Source organism: Pyrus communis, chromosome 1, assembly GCF_963583255.1.
Source record: "Pyrus communis chromosome 1, drPyrComm1.1, whole genome shotgun sequence".
NCBI lineage: Eukaryota > Viridiplantae > Streptophyta > Magnoliopsida > Rosales > Rosaceae > Pyrus > Pyrus communis.
This window is the reverse complement of record NC_084803.1, coordinates 8,279,178-8,294,581: the sequence shown is the minus strand read 5'-3', so window position 1 is coordinate 8,294,581 and position 15,404 is coordinate 8,279,178. Positions and strand designations below refer to the sequence as shown.

Genomic DNA, 15,404 nt, shown 5'->3' with positions numbered 1-15,404 from the left:
TAAAACAAGAAATCTTATCCCCACAAATAAGTGGATCAATGTTCGTTGGGGCCTCCCACAAATTCGCAAAAGTTGGAGCACCCAAAAGCAACATCATTTCTTCACTTAAACCACATAATATAAGGATTGAACAATTTGGCCCGTAGCCTATTTACATTCAGCCATGGCAGCAACAATGGCAAAGTTTCCACTCTTGGGCTATTTTGGTGGCAAAAAAAAGCTCCAAAAGAGAAGGGATTTCTCCGTAGCAGCTCAGCAGCCAGAAGTCCAAGAGTCGCAGGAGGAGAGAGAAAGTGTGAGGACAGAGAAAGTGCTGGGAACGGGAGGCACACCACTGAGGCCGGTGGAGAAGCAGGTGAATGTGGAGAGCAAGAACATGGGGAGGGAGTACGGTGGGGATTGGCTGAGCAGTGCCACGAGGCACGTCAGGATCTACGCAGCTTACATTGACCCAGAGACTTGCGCCTTCGACCAGACTCAGATGGATAAGCTTACTATTATTCTGGACCCCACCAATGAGTTTGTGTGGACTTCTGAGTCCTGCAACAAGGTCTACTCTTACTTCCAGGAGCTTGTGGATCACTATGAGGTAAGAGAAGCTTTGATTTTGAGTCCATTGAAAAACCATTTGGTGCTCTTTCATTGTATGTGTGGTTACTCATTTATATCTGTATCGTGTTTGTGTTAACGATATCACGACAATAACTTACATTATTCATCAAAAATTTGGAACGCATAATTTTATTAGTATAATATTACTTAAATAATGTTAATGATGTACATATCAAGTCGTGTAAACAACAAAACCTTAAACCGTAGAAAAATTGATCAACAATGCATATCAAGCTAGCACAGATTTCCGTAATTTTTATAGCTATAGTTTGTAAATGTGATCACAAACATTAGGTTGGACCGTATCCCTCTTTCCTTTGCATTAAATTCAACCGAACAGAAAAACCACGTTTCTTACATTTGAAGTTGTAACTAGGGTTTCAATGTCTTGTTTCTTGTTGAGACATTAACATTTCTATGTGAAAAATCAGGGAGCTCCATTGACAGAGTACACTCTCCGTCTGATCGGTTCGGACATCGAGCACTACATAAGGAAGCTGCTATACGATGGGGAAATAAAGTACAACATGGATGCCAGAGTCCTCAACTTCAGCATGGGCAAGCCTCGCATGATGTTCAATAACAATGACATTCAACCGCAAGATGTACAACAGTCTTAAGATTTCAACACACTGGCTGTAAAAAGATGGTGAATATTTATATTGATTAGATTCTGATATGTTAATTTCTTCCCCTGCATATATCCGAGCGAAGGAGGGTGGGAGGGAGACAGAGTCGAATACGATTTTAACATATGGTTAGTATTTTCTACTCCAAAAGTGGGAAAGGTTCCTGAACCAGAGCCTATTTTAAACCCTAATTATCTACATACTAAAATCTTACCAATGTACTTGTCAAACTTGTTTCCATCGGAATCTGAAGATGATGCATGAACTCTTACTTACGTTTGCCTTCAAGTCCCCTTTCTGTAAGTCCAGCCTTCTTATCAGATGGTGGCAGCACTTTCAAACAAGACGAGTCGTTCCAAGGACAGAAGCTTTCATCTTGGGCCACATTCTAGCAAAAATATACAATAATTACACAAATTAGAAGAGCGTTACTAGACGTGAATCCAATACCCATCAGCTGGGATGCACATGTACGCAACACTGGCCCTCACATGCAAAGTAACGCGTGCAAAAGTCATACACCATCACAGAAACAACAATGTAAAGGCATGCCAACGTGTGATTTTACCAACACAGAAACAACAATGTAAAGGCAGTAGAAAACAACTAACCTTCAGCCAGTAGAAAAATCCCCGCAAGAGATTCAAAACTCTAGGGCGGTCACCACGAGCTGCCGTAATCTTTCTTCTCAGAACTGCAAGGTTTGAAGACAAATTAATTAAAATAAAATACAATCAAATTGAAAGGTTACAAACAGTATAAAGAAAAGGATCTAAATCCTTGTACTTTTGGTAAGGAACAAATTCTATTCTCAATGTTTGCTTCAGTTCATCTAACTGTTCTAACACAAATACAGGTGGTGTCATATACAAAATCCTTCTTAAATATGAGAGAATCCGGCAGCCACAAAATCTCAATAAAACATTATCTCAACCTACTTTCATTCAACAAATTGAGCATTTAAGCTTTAAAACTTCTAAGTGTTGTATATCTTGTTTTAAAATTCAATTCAGACAAACAGGAAATAAAAAATGTTGAAAGACAAATAACAGTAAATTGATGCTATGCTCCTTTACTCATGCATAATAAAGAAAACCAACCTATGTGCTGTTTTAGATATGAAGGTGCGAGTTTCCCCTCAACTGGACAGGTTATTGTTCTATTGCGCAGATTTCTGTCGTGCCCCAATGGCTTTCGGTGAGTCGCTTCTTTCAAGAGGCTTCTGTACTCTTCGTAGTCATAAGGCCTGGTCAGAATATCCATAAGCCCCTTCCTAAACTGCGAATGACTTGCATCACGAGTTTTAACGCACCGCCCACTGTCTACATCCACCTATTAATTTGCAAAGCATTGACAACAACCAGCAAAAGACAAATTTCAGATACTACGAATCAATAAAATCACTCATATACAGACGTATATGTACTTGCACAAATGCTCATCCGTGATGTGTCTCTGTGTGCATGTGTATGTGTATGCATGTAAAGCATAAAATAGAAAAAACAAACCAAAACTGAAACGGGGGAAGATACATACAGCTGTAAATGAAGTAAAACTTCTATTTGGAGGTGAACTCTCTCCATCATCATCCAGTATCACCGGTCTACCATTTGGAGGTGAATACACCATTTTACCATCATCAAACTGTAGACAACTTAAAAGCTTTGTGTAGTCCTCATCTTCTAATCCACGCTTGCATCCTTGCTTGGCAAACCGGAGATCCGCCACACGAGTTCTTTTAACAGGGCACTCCTTTGTGCTACCTTTAGCAGCTTTCTCATTTGCACATCCTTGCATGGTAAAATGAACAGCCTCCACAGGGGGTATTTTCAAAGGACGCCCCCGTGTGCTACCATTTGCAGCTTTCTCATTTACATTCTTCTTCTTCTTCTTCATCGAGCTGTTTTCCAGAATTGCCCTGTTTTCTTTCCTCAGATCATACTTAACAATTCTTGGGCTCGCAATCACTTCTTTATTCACAGGAAGAGCAGAATTTTTAAGGCAATTTGTGCATTTTCTCTTCATACTCCTCCTTAAAGTGCTTTGAATATCAGGCTTCTCTTTCACCTGAGATTTTTTCAAAGTTTCAGGGGTGTCAAAATCGGGCCCGTCAAGTATCTCATTTTCTTGTTCATACTTGATCACTTCTGATATCCCATTATCTCCAACAGCTTCCAACACATAAGACTTTCCATCTTGCCTCAACTTTTCCAAGAATATCTTATACTGAGGATCCTCATCATCAAGACTATCATCCAGAGACTGAATGTTTTCACCACCATCATCCGCATACCTACCATTTGCATGGACATCATCATCATCATCATCATCATCATAACCATCATCCACAGACCTATTGTTTCTGAAGGACTTTCCACCTTTCGTCAATTTATCCAAGAGTATCTTATAATCAGGATCCTCATCATCACCACCATCAACACCATCATCCAAAGACCTAACCTCAACGTTGTGATCGCCATCATCCACAGACCTATCATTTACATTGACATCACCACCATTCCGATCATCCACCCATCTATTGTCAATATAATCAACATCACTGCCATGGTCAGCTAAAGAACTCAAGAATGTCTCATAATCCTCATCCGGTATCAGTTCTTCAACTTTAGTACTACACTTTCTTCTTTTCTTGGTGGCACTGCCGCAGGAATTGGGCTCAAATATCCTATCGGCCACACGCTCTCTCTTCCCCCGCCTAACTAATCCCATACCCATACCATCCTCAAAATCCTTCTTTAAACTGTTGAGCTCTCTTATCAATGTAGTTGGCGCCATTTAGCAACAACCAGCTACCAGCACACAAATACAAAAACCCCTCTTTTGTCTCCCACACTACTTCTGCATTACCAAGCTTCTGTTTTCTGAAAAGGCAGAAAAAACAAGAACAAACCAAAACAAAATCAAAATCATTAAAGCAGAAACCAGAACATGAATTGTGAGTCTGTGACCTACAATTCTTTAACGTCAAGGGAAGAGAGAAGCCCTGTTTGGTTCCTGAGAAAATGCAGGAAAAGAAAAAACACTGAAAGATCCCAATTCCTACTTTCTTTGAACAAAATAACAAAAACCCACCAACAAAAAACCTTAAGTAAGCAAGCATAGGACTTTCAGAATTTTCGTGGGTTTTCTCAGGAACCAAACAAAGGCAAAACCAATCAAGAACCAATTTTTACACTTTCTTTGAGAAAATTAACGAAACCCCCAACATCTGTGAGACTCAAACAAACATAAAAATAGACTTTAAAATTGGCAGAATAATTCCTTAAAAAAATGCAGAACAATAAAAACGTAAAATCGTTGGGGTGTTTGTTCTTACCTCGTTGGAAAAATTTGAAAGCCGAAGAGTGAACAGACAGAGAAGGCTAAGAGGCGACACAACTCATAAAGAGATGCAAAGACTTGTGTCCTGAGCTTTGGGGACTGACTCTTCGACTGATCACTTGAGTCTTGACCAAACAAAAACACTTCCACTGACCCTGCGCACTTTTTTTATTACTAAAAAGATGTGTTAGGATACCAAATTTACAAATCAAATAATATATCATTAATAGAAAATAAATATTTTAATTAACGTTTAAATCATAATTCAATAATTAATAGTCATATTATTTAATTTGTAAATTTAATTTACAAATTTAGTTTATAAAATTTAATTCCTTCACTTTGTCCTTACTAAAATATTACACACATGTATGTCTCACAATTTTAGGATGTCTTTTTGTTTTTCGCTAAAGAATCCCTATTTTCTTTTTAAATTCCACTAGTAATTACAATTTTTTAGCAGAAAAAACTTAATGAATTATGTGATGCCAACCGTGTCACATCCCGGCCCGGGGCGGATCACTTCCCGGGCCCGCTCCACCACCGTAGCACGATATTGTCCGCTTTGGGCTTACCATTCCCTCACGGTTTTGTTTTTGGGAACTCACGAGCAACTTCCCAGTGGGTCACCCATCCTGGGAATGCTCTAGCCCCCTTCTCGCTTAACTTCGGAGTTCCTAAGGAACCCGAAGCCAGTGAGCTCCCAAAAGGCCTCGTGCTAGGTAGAGATGGGAATATACATATAAGGATCACTCCCCTGGGCGATGTGGGATGTCACAATCCACCCCCCTTAGGGGCCCGACGTCCTCGTCGACACATTTCCGCCCAGGGATTGGCTCTGATACCAATTGTCACATCCCGGCCCGGGGCGGATCACTTCCCGGGCCCGCTCCACCACCGTAGCACGATATTGTCCGCTTTGGGCTTACCATTCCCTCACGGTTTTGTTTTTGGGAACTCACGAGCAACTTCCCAGTGGGTCACCCATCCTGGGAATGCTCTAGCCCCCTTCTCGCTTAACTTCGGAGTTCCTAAGGAACCCGAAGCCAGTGAGCTCCCAAAAGGCCTCGTGCTAGGTAGAGATGGGAATATACATATAAGGATCACTCCCCTGGGCGATGTGGGATGTCACAAACCGTATATCTCTATTAATTAATAAAACCTTCTTTGTCAATCAAAAAAGGGTAAAAATGCAACTTAATCTTCTATCACGCAAAAAAAATGATGCCAATACTGTAGTTTTACAGGTCCAAATTTTACTGTTTTTTATTGAAGTCTCACTTATAGGTGATGTTAAAATATCTCTTATATTATTAAAAAAAAAAAAAAAAAAAACCCAACCCACCAACCAAAAACAAAAACCTTCCACTCCCCCACATTCTCTCTCTCTCTCTCTCTCTCTCTCTCTCTCTCTCTCTCTCTCTCTCTCTCTCTCTCTCTCTCTCTCTCTCTCTCTCTCTCTCTCTCTCTCTCTCATTTTCTAAAAAAATATGTTCATACACAAAAAATGTGTAGGCAAATGCTAGTTGATGATTAAACTAATTTTTTTCTAGCACTAAAATTTTAACCTCATTGTCACTCCTAGCCTCGCTCTCACTTTCAAAGTTTCTATATGCACCAATGTCGTCATGCACTCTTAGGCTTAAGCCTCAAGTAATGATGGGGCAACACCAACCAAAAAATCAAACGAGTTAAGAGTCCAAACTGGAAAGAACCAATCGAACCAAAAAGGTATGATATCAAAGTATATATTTAACTCGATTTAGAGGAGAATTGTGTTAATAAAGAAATGTAAGATGAGAATGAGATATAGAGGTACAATTATATGCTTGGAACAATTCTTTATCATATGTGAGCATAGAATCATGGAGATTTATGTATATAGATATTCGTCACTTATCATCTTTCAGACAGACAACTGGTGATTGAAAACCAATGAATTAGAGTGATATTATCCACACCTCTCTTTATCTTTCACAAATTTCTTTTAATTCTTGATTGTCGGACCGAATATAATTGAAGAAGACCAAACACATAAATTAACAGACAGTGTGTGAGAGATTAAAAAAAAAATCGTGAATTACACCACCCATGAATTATTCTTTGTTGCAACTTTAAGCGGGAGACAATATAACGGCTGAAACAATGTAAAGGAGAGCTGAAAAGATTTTCATGAATTTTTTATTTTTGTTTTTATTTTAATGGAGAAGTGAAGAGATTCTTCGGTGATGATATGCTTTTAGAATATGCTTATTAGATGGATGGAGAATATTACCAACTGGCAAGTAATGGAGACAAAGATCAACCATCTTTAAAGTTGAGTTGAGAGCTGAACTTTCCACTTAACTTTAATAAATGGTGGTTGTTTCCATGTCCGAGGTTACCAACGTACCTAAGTCATTGTCAGCTTCAATGTTAGGTCTCTGACCATAGGAAATTTTGGTACACACCCATAAATTTTGGTACACACTCATTCAAATTATCTGCATTTGAATTAAAATACATTACGTAATCTAAATGATAAGTACATTAGCACATCTCTAATCGTGAAAAGTTAAACCGTTTGACGCTCCAGAGTTGCAAACAGGCTAACAAAATAAAATAATTTAAGAGCAGGTTTGGAAAGTAAGACAATTTTATCAACTAACTATACTTTTGTACGACCCATCGAGAATTTGCTTTCCAAAACAAACCATCGAATTTCGAACAAATCCGGCGGCCGAGACCGACGGCGTGAAACGGACGCCCACGTCCACAAAACACACAGCCAGACACGCCACGCAAACAGTGGGCCCGAAATTAACTAACGTTTTTCGCGACCCGCATCACCAATTTAACCGCCTAACTCATATTACACACTGCGTTTCTCTGTACGCAACCACCACCTTCCTGCCCTCCATATTCCTCCCACTGTTCATCACTCTCTCTCACTCTCCCTGCGGACTTTCGTCGAACACACAGCGACCTTCCACCAACAATGGCCTCCGCGCTCGATTCCGCAACCGAAAAGCTCGCCAGCCTCGACATCGGCGGTTCCGCGCCCAATCTGCAGAAGAACCTCCACCTTCTGAGCACCGAACAGGTGAGTACGCAATTGTGATTTCTGCGAACAATTTGATTGCTTTTTTATTTATTTATTTATTTATTTCTGATGTGGGTTTGATCGGAACTGGTGGTGGAGTTGCAGATTCAGTTGGCGAAGATCATGTTGGAGACGGGGCAGAGTCATTTGTTCGAGCATTGGGCGGAGCCTGGCGTCGACGACGAGGAAAAGAAAGCTTTTTTCGATCAGGTTTGGTGGTTTTTTTGTATCAATTTGCTAAAGATTTTTTCTTTTCTTTCCCGGATCTGAGATTGGATCCAAGTCACAGTTGGGTACTGTTTAATATCAGTTGGAGTGAGAGATATCGTAAGAGAAATTTAATAACATTGAAGGATTGTTTTCTGCATAATATTGTTATGATATTGGGTTCTTAGAGAAATATTTCTTCAGTAAATTTGAAAAAACACCGTGACAATTATAAGTTTTATGAAAAAAAAACGCTTTAAGAGTTGACTTGGGGAAATTAAACTCGCGGCTCCTTTGGTTTTTCATCCTTTTCTAAAGTAATGTTATGAAGGGTGGTCTATGTGGAAAGCCTTATTTTTTCCCTGCCCTTTTATCTTTTTGTCTGACAGCAAATTCACTACAGGTGAGCCGGCTCAATTCAAGTTATCCGGGGGGTTTGGCATCATATATCAAAACTGCTAGAGAACTCCTAGCTGAATCGAAAGCTGGAAAGAATCCATTTGATGGTTTCACACCTTCGGTAAGTGTATATTGGTGAATGTGTCGAAAATATATGATAACATATTAACATGTACTATATTGGATAAAGTTTATAATTCTGGATAATTTGTATAAAACCATCCATCCATATGGCTTCAGCTGATGTCACTATACTATTTATTTTGTTTAGAGAATATTTGATGATTTAATGATTTTTCACCGATATAAAGCTTGAAACAGTGATACTTGAGAAATGACTTTTCAGGTTCCAACAGGTGAGTCCTTGAATTTTGGCGATGATAGCTTTATCAGTTTTGAGGAGTCAGGTGTTAAAGAAGCTCGAAGAGCTGCATTTGTTCTTGTTGCTGGTGGGCTTGGGGAACGCCTGGGATACAATGGAATTAAGGTTTATAATTTACTACCCTTCATGGTCACTTACTTTTCTATGTATTTCAAAATTTTCTAGTGCATATCATCTATCAAGATTCAAGACAACTTACCATAATTTTAAACCAATAATTGCTGACGGCTTTACCCGTCCTCTCCTTACTGTCTTCATTACCCCCCTCTGTAGCCTCAAGTATCTTCTCCTTGACTTGCATCTTTTAAATGCTGTATCTTTCTCCTGAACCAAATGTCTTCTTAGTCAAGCAGCCCCTCCTTTTTTACATGGTTAGATTAGCTATCTGAATCATATGCTCGTTGGTGCTCCTTTAAGCTTTTCATTGATGCCTATGCATTTTATTCTGTTCTTGAATGTTATATTTCTCATCTATCTTTGGCAATGGGATTCTCAAGGTTTGGTAAGTTAATCTTGGGGACATATTTCTCAACCAAATATTTCCATAACATTAGCCATTGTTGGTCTGTGGCTACACTAGAGCATTTTCTATGATTATATCAGGCATTTTATGTACTAAATTAGCATGCATTTATTCTTACTTGGTGGATCCATGCAAGTGCCTTAATGTGAAAGCTTACCTTCTTGCTCATTTGAAAAAACTTCAAACTATTGATGTGTATGATAATGTAATCTCTATTGATTAAACTTGTTTACCCTATTGTTTTACATTGTGCAGGTGGCTCTTCCCAGAGAGACCACCACAGGAACATGCTTTTTACAGCATTATATTGAATCAATTCTGGCTCTTCAAGATGCTAGCTCTAAACTTGCATCAGGTTTGTTACTGGCTAAGTATCACACGATTTGTGGTTAAAGTTTGTAGGATGCTAGTGCTACCTTAAAAGCTATGATGTCCTTTTTCCTTTTCTATGTTTTAGCATATTTTGAATATGAAATACAAGTTTTTCAAAATCCAATGTCCACCTAGAGTTTGTATGAGAGCAACATTCTCAGACTAGTGATACAGGGTTCTATAGTTGAACCTTCCCTCTTTGCGTTAAGGTTTAGGATATAGGGTTCAGAGTGGTTGGGCTTTTAATTAGGAAAGGCAGTTAGTTATCTTTAGATCCTTGTCTAAGAATTCACTGTGAAGGCGATTATTGTGTTAAGTTTTTCGTCTTCTTAATCATAGCTAATATCTCTTCCAAAATTTGTAGGTGAAAGGCAAACACGAATTCCTTTTGTTATAATGACATCAGATGATACACATTCTCGTACACTAGAGCTTTTGGAGTCAAATTCATATTTTGGAATGGAACCTAGTCAAGTCAATCTTTTAAAGCAGGTACATAACGGTCATTACTGCTTTGCTGAAGAAAGTTCATTGAAGATGGTGTATGAATTTCTCTAGAATGTTGCAGGAAAAAGTTGCATGCTTAGATGATAATGATGCCAGGCTTGCAGTTGACCCACGTAACAAGTACAGGATTCAGGTAACAATTACTTATATTTTTAATTAATTACTATATGTTGGGTGAATAATGATCTAAGAACTTTGTAATCGGTTCTTTTCTGTGAATTTTAAGTTTGTCTGGTTTCTCTTTCCTTTCTCTTTTTGGTAGACCAAGCCTCATGGGCATGGTGATGTGCATTCGCTACTCTACTCAAGTGGCCTTCTAAAAGTTTGGTACGTCATGTCTCTTGAATATTTACCTAATTTATGGAATCTGTTTGTGTGTGTATAACTTCCTCTCTATGGTTTTACTTAATGTAAATGCTGATTGGTCCACTGGATTCGTAAGGTCATGACATATATGGTAATTGATCTTCTATGTGTGCTCAAAGAATGGCTGGGGAGTGGTTGAGCCTCTTGCAAACATTCTGTTCGTTAGTACTTTTAAGCGCTAAATATTCCCTGACTGATGATTACCTGATGAGATAAAGATTAAAGATAATGCTACTTTACTTCTAAAATATTCGTTTCTTTTTCAAACTTTAGTTTGGCTGAAGTTGCTTGTTAGAAACTTGAAAGGTTCTGCATGTATGACCTTTCTATATATGCCTTGACAATCTTCACTTTCATGATATATGATTGTATTTTATCATTTTACAGGCATGATGCTGGTTTGAGATGGGTTTTGTTCTTCCAAGATACAAATGGACTTCTATTCAATGTTAGTTGCTTTACGGGTTTCGTCTACATTTTCTACTAATTTGAGGGGTTGTTGTCGGATGTGCAGTCAGAAGCCTATCTCCTTATGCCTCTTGTTTTGTAGGCAATCCCAGCGGCCTTGGGTGTCAGTGCTACCAGAGAATACCATGTTAATTCCCTAACCGTTCCGCGCAAAGCAAAAGAAGCGATTGGAGGAATTACCCGACTTACTCATGCTGATGGTATGTAACACGGTTCCTTGTCCTTATAAATGCTATAAGATATATCATTATAACCCCTTTTTAGGTTTGGAATTGCTTTACTCCTGTGATGGCAGTCATTCTCTGAAAGATTTTTCAAGTGACTTTGACTGTATTCTGAGTCAATCTATTCCAATTCACTTTTAATTTACTCCCTACTTATGGATTTAAGCCAGTGGTTTATGAACTTGTTTCCATATTTAAGATGAATGAACTATTGTTGCTGCTTTTCTTCTGTGGGATTCCTTTTTCTTTTTGGATACACAAACTTCTTAGTTTTGTTATACCTAAATAGAAAATCAGTACTTGGTTCACCTGTTGCTTCTTATGATAGAGACATTACCATATCCAAACAGTAGAAATTAAGGTTTTTGTCACTTGTCTTTCACATCACATGTCATGTAGCAGGAACTTGTCGGATGTGGATATGTCAGTATGGCATTCTAGATATCTTTAATCTACAGTGTTATGTTTTCTGAAACTTTAGTCTCACAGTCCTTTGTTTCTTTATAAACCATGACGCATAATGTCTTCAACTGCAAAACTTGCTTCAGGGAGGTCGATGGTGATCAATGTGGAGTACAACCAGCTTGATCCTCTGCTTAGAGCAACTGGATATCCTGATGGTGATGTCAATAATGAGACCGGCTATTCTCCATTCCCGGGGAATATCAACCAGGTAATCTTCTGGCACAGATTTTCATTCATCCCCTTGACCCTTTCCAAAAATAAATATGCTTTCTAGCCACCAGTAGTTTTATCAAGTTCATGATTTTAGCTTAGAGAGAGGTATCATAATTCAATCCTCAACATAAATAGTGTTGCTGTTGAATATATTGCATGAAGAACTGGTAAAACGGGAAGTGGGAAAAAGATACTATGAACAATAAATTAATAAAGGATAGAAAATTCCATATACTTTAATATGATAAATTGTTGTCATTATCAACTAATGTTTTTAATGGATGTGTCCTTGAGTTCAACATATTTTTTTATATCACAACAATTGGAGTAAGACTGATACTGACCAAATTTGTCTTACAAATGAAACTTCTGTGCTTATTTATTCATTGCAGTTAATTTTGGAACTTGGTTCGTACATTGAGGAGCTCACAAAAACAGGTGGTGCAATAAAGGAGTTTGTTAATCCAAAGTAAATCTTCCCTTGATTAGACTTCTAATTTTTTTGTTGCTGGAGCTGTATTGTAGTTTGTTATTTTTGTGCATAAATCTTGTTTTCAAGAGATTATAAGTTTCTCATAATTTTCGAGAACTTTTCTCTTAGTTCTTTCAGTCATTAGGGCATGGTAGTCTAAAATATTAGCCTGGGTGGCTCTGCTGAGCATGTAGTGTAGCTATACTTCACCTTGAAAATTGATTGCCTGGCTTAGTCGAATAAGTCAACACTTAGAAGTTTGATATGTGTGGGAAACTGTTATCCACTTGTGCGAAAAGGACTGTTTGGTCTTTAATTACTTGGCCTATAGAATGTCTAGTTATTAGGATCTTGCTCATCTCCATTTCTGTATCAGTGGAGAAGGCGGATGATAATCTGGATAATAAATTTTGCACAGGGTAGTGTGTGGCCTGCCCCTAATTCAAGGGGAACCCACACCTTGGACAGCCTGGATTAAGTAACAAATCTCCATTTTCCATGCAAGAAGAGATGATATTTATCCTTGGTAATAAAGTAATACATTTTATGTGCACATTTAGTAGCAGATCCTTTTGATTGTGGATTATAGGGCTGTATAAGAAGTTAGACTCAGCATTATAATTCCATCACCTTGGAACTTTTGCTCCAGAATCCAGAACTAAATACCTTTTCCATCTACGTCTTGAGATATATGATATACTTTTCATTTCTCTTACTCTAAAAGTACTTGCTAGATTGCTAGTACAAGAGAATAGTGAGAATTGTTTTCCACTAATATCGTATCCGGTATTTCCCTTGTTGCTGTAGATATAAAGATGCTAGCAAGACTTCATTTAAGTCCTCAACTCGCTTAGAGTGTATGATGCAAGACTATCCAAAAACTTTGCCTCCATCTGCTAGGGTGGGATTCACGGTAATTATCCTTTTGGCCTGAGATTATGCCTTTAAGCCTTTTTATATGCATGGTCATTTTTTCCCTAGTGCAAGATGGGTCCTTTATTTTATTAAGACGAATAGCTTCAGCCCTCTCTCTCGCTTGAAAAAGGGAATAGCTTCTCCCCGTGGCATTGTAACAAATTTTCAATTTTTTTTTAAGTATTGCTGTTATTGAGTCAAATAACAAGCTGTCATGTCACTGCTTACTGCTTAGGTAATGGAACCATGGCTTGCTTATGCACCTGTGAAGAACAACCCTGAGGATGCTGCTAAGGTACGTATAATTAGTGCCCTTTAAGTTATTTCTAGTGTTTCATTTATGTCATATGACAAAATCAGCCAAATTTAATAAAAAATTTGAAGTATGGTGCTATATCTTCCTTTTATCAGAGCAGGTTGTGGTCTTTGGGGTTGCTGGTTTGATTTTCTTACTAATTTTATGCTGGAATTTAACTGAAGGTACCAAAGGGAAATCCATATCATAGTGCAACTTCTGGAGAAATGCTCGTTTATCGTGCAAACAGCCTAATTCTCAGAAAGGTAATTGTATTAAGATGGTATTTTAATTAACACCGTGATGCTAAACTTTCTTTTATTGTTATACCACACCCACATGTTTCTGAATATTATTATGCCTGACATTGCCTGGAATAGTCGGAGGATGGTGCATTAATTTTTTAAAAGAATCAATTTGATCTTCTTCCCCAGGGATCCGAGGGCCCAATATGCTATTTAGAATTTAGTTATGGCCATATTATCATCTACGGTGTATGATTATAATCACCTTAGAAGATTAAACATTTATCAAATCAGAAGTTAGGCATTTAACCTGTCCTTCACAACAACCCAACAACAGAGGACCGTCCCCAATTGAACCATGAGATAAATTCTCAAATCACCAATTCGTCTGAAACTTTTGTTATTTTTTCTTTTTTATTCAGTCGCTACAAGATGACCTAGGGAAAGTTTAGGGATGTTTTGTGATTTCTGAAAACCCGGTCTGGAGATGCTGATCTGCCCTTATCTCTATCCCTCTCCCTCTGTCACGGTTTGAATTTTTGTGTTTTACTTTTATGCTTCCCAGGCCGGAATCCAAGTAGCTGATCCAGAACAACAGGTGATCAACGGCCAAGAAGTAGAAGTGTGGCCTCGTATAACATGGAAGCCAAAATGGGCTATCACTTTTACAGACATAAAAAGCAAAGTCAGTGGAAGCTGCTCAATTTCTCAGAGGTCTACATTGGTTATCAAAGGCCGGAATGTCTTTATCAATTCTCTCTCCTTGGATGGGGCTCTTGTTATTGACCCAGTTGATGACGCAGAGGTATGTCGAAAATGGATAATTTTTGATATGAGAGTTGCAAATTGGCAAACTTTAGTTCTTTTCAGAATATATATTACTTGCAAGTTCTAACTATAGATAAATCATGAACACGTCCAGTGCATCTAATCCGAACATGCCAAAAATATCATTACCGTTAGCAAATATCCTAGTCCGTGCTAGTTTCCCAAACTTCCCATATCGTAAGATTTACTCTCCGCAAATTTTATTGTTTTCTGCAACTCAAGTTTGTGATGGTCTAAAGCACAACTCTCACTATTCACATCCTCGGACTTTCCTTCGATTCTTAGTCATCTCGCGGATTTTCACTTTTTGGCATCAGTACGTATAGGTGGATTAACATTTTCAACATAATACGGGAATTTTAATTAACAGAGAAGGAAGTTGTTTTAGTACGTTGAAGGTTGCATACTTTAAGGGCGGGTGAGTCTGTATTATGTTACAACAGTTTTGCCCTTTCGACAGGTAAAAGTGGAGGGCTCGGTCGTAAACAAGGGTTGGGTCCTCGAACACGTCGATTACAAAGATCCGTCGGTACCGGAGGAACTGAGAACAAGGGGCTTCAGAATCAACAAGATTGAAGAGCTGGAGAAGAAGTGAAGAAACGTCTTCTAAGCTGAATTCGTTGGGTCTTTCAGGTGAAAGCTTTGGTACGGATTTTCTAAGTTTTTAGATTATCTTTTGTTTTGTTTTTTATTTCGTTTGCTTCTCTCTTTATGTTATTCGTGTTAGGGCCACAGATAATGTATTTTCTTTTAATTTGGTTCAAATTATTATTTGATTTTCTTTTTAAATGTGGTTTTTGGCAAGACCTGAATTAGGTTTTTGTGTCGGTTACGTGATTCCCAATTTTAAATTCCGTA

General features: G+C 38.2%; 3 protein-coding genes across 4 annotated transcripts; 2 read left to right on the top strand and 1 right to left on the bottom strand.

Moving 5' to 3' along the window:
• Positions 1-63: 63 nt before the first annotated feature.
• LOC137710491 (NAD(P)H-quinone oxidoreductase subunit M, chloroplastic) lies at positions 64-1,323 on the top strand. The gene is made up of 2 exons (XM_068449535.1): positions 64-589; positions 1,044-1,323. Exons 1-2 carry the CDS (start codon positions 164-166, stop codon positions 1,230-1,232), a joined length of 615 nt encoding a protein of 204 aa, XP_068305636.1. The 5' UTR covers positions 64-163; the 3' UTR covers positions 1,233-1,323.
• LOC137710482 (uncharacterized) lies at positions 1,123-4,713 on the bottom strand. 2 transcript variants are annotated; one of them, XR_011064978.1, is made up of 6 exons: positions 4,579-4,713; positions 2,778-4,123; positions 2,342-2,573; positions 1,853-1,935; positions 1,456-1,629; positions 1,123-1,248 (listed from the first exon to the last, which is right to left on the bottom strand). XR_011064978.1 is itself a non-coding variant. In XM_068449517.1 (5 exons), the coding sequence occupies exons 2-5, from the start codon at positions 4,035-4,037 to the stop codon at positions 1,510-1,512; spliced, it is 1,695 nt and encodes a 564-aa protein (XP_068305618.1). In that variant the 5' UTR covers positions 4,038-4,123; positions 4,579-4,713; the 3' UTR covers positions 1,340-1,509. The 2 variants fall into 2 exon arrangements, 1 of the variants encoding a protein (XP_068305618.1); XM_068449517.1 differs by lacking the exon at positions 1,123-1,248 and having other exon boundaries at positions 1,340-1,629.
• Positions 4,714-7,237: 2,524 nt separating this feature from the next.
• LOC137709482 (UDP-sugar pyrophosphorylase) lies at positions 7,238-15,404 on the top strand. Its single transcript, XM_068448579.1, has 17 exons — positions 7,238-7,665; positions 7,771-7,875; positions 8,276-8,392; positions 8,618-8,758; positions 9,432-9,531; positions 9,913-10,040; positions 10,117-10,188; positions 10,318-10,382; positions 10,809-10,869; positions 10,972-11,089; positions 11,662-11,786; positions 12,184-12,260; positions 13,071-13,176; positions 13,414-13,473; positions 13,659-13,739; positions 14,284-14,523; positions 15,007-15,404. The coding sequence occupies exons 1-17, from the start codon at positions 7,561-7,563 to the stop codon at positions 15,139-15,141; spliced, it is 1,836 nt and encodes a 611-aa protein (XP_068304680.1). The 5' UTR covers positions 7,238-7,560; the 3' UTR covers positions 15,142-15,404.

Excerpts from the sequence above, each read along its gene's own strand:
- LOC137710491 (XM_068449535.1), top strand. The coding sequence starts at position 164 with ATGGCAGCAACAATGGCAAAGTTTCCACTCTTGGGCTATTTTGGTGGC. Across the intron at positions 590-1,043 it reads AGCTTGTGGATCACTATGAG|GGAGCTCCATTGACAGAGTA; the intron begins GTAAGAGAAGCT and ends GTGAAAAATCAG.
- LOC137709482 (XM_068448579.1), top strand. The coding sequence starts at position 7,561 with ATGGCCTCCGCGCTCGATTCCGCAACCGAAAAGCTCGCCAGCCTCGAC. Across the intron at positions 8,393-8,617 it reads TTGATGGTTTCACACCTTCG|GTTCCAACAGGTGAGTCCTT; the intron begins GTAAGTGTATAT and ends ATGACTTTTCAG. Across the intron at positions 14,524-15,006 it reads ACCCAGTTGATGACGCAGAG|GTAAAAGTGGAGGGCTCGGT; the intron begins GTATGTCGAAAA and ends CCCTTTCGACAG.
- LOC137710482 (XM_068449517.1), bottom strand. The coding sequence starts at position 4,037 with ATGGCGCCAACTACATTGATAAGAGAGCTCAACAGTTTAAAGAAGGAT. Across the intron at positions 2,574-2,777 it reads GTTTTACTTCATTTACAGCT|GTGGATGTAGACAGTGGGCG; the intron begins GTATGTATCTTC and ends GCAAATTAATAG. Across the intron at positions 1,630-1,852 it reads GATTTTTCTACTGGCTGAAG|AATGTGGCCCAAGATGAAAG; the intron begins GTTAGTTGTTTT and ends TATTTTTGCTAG.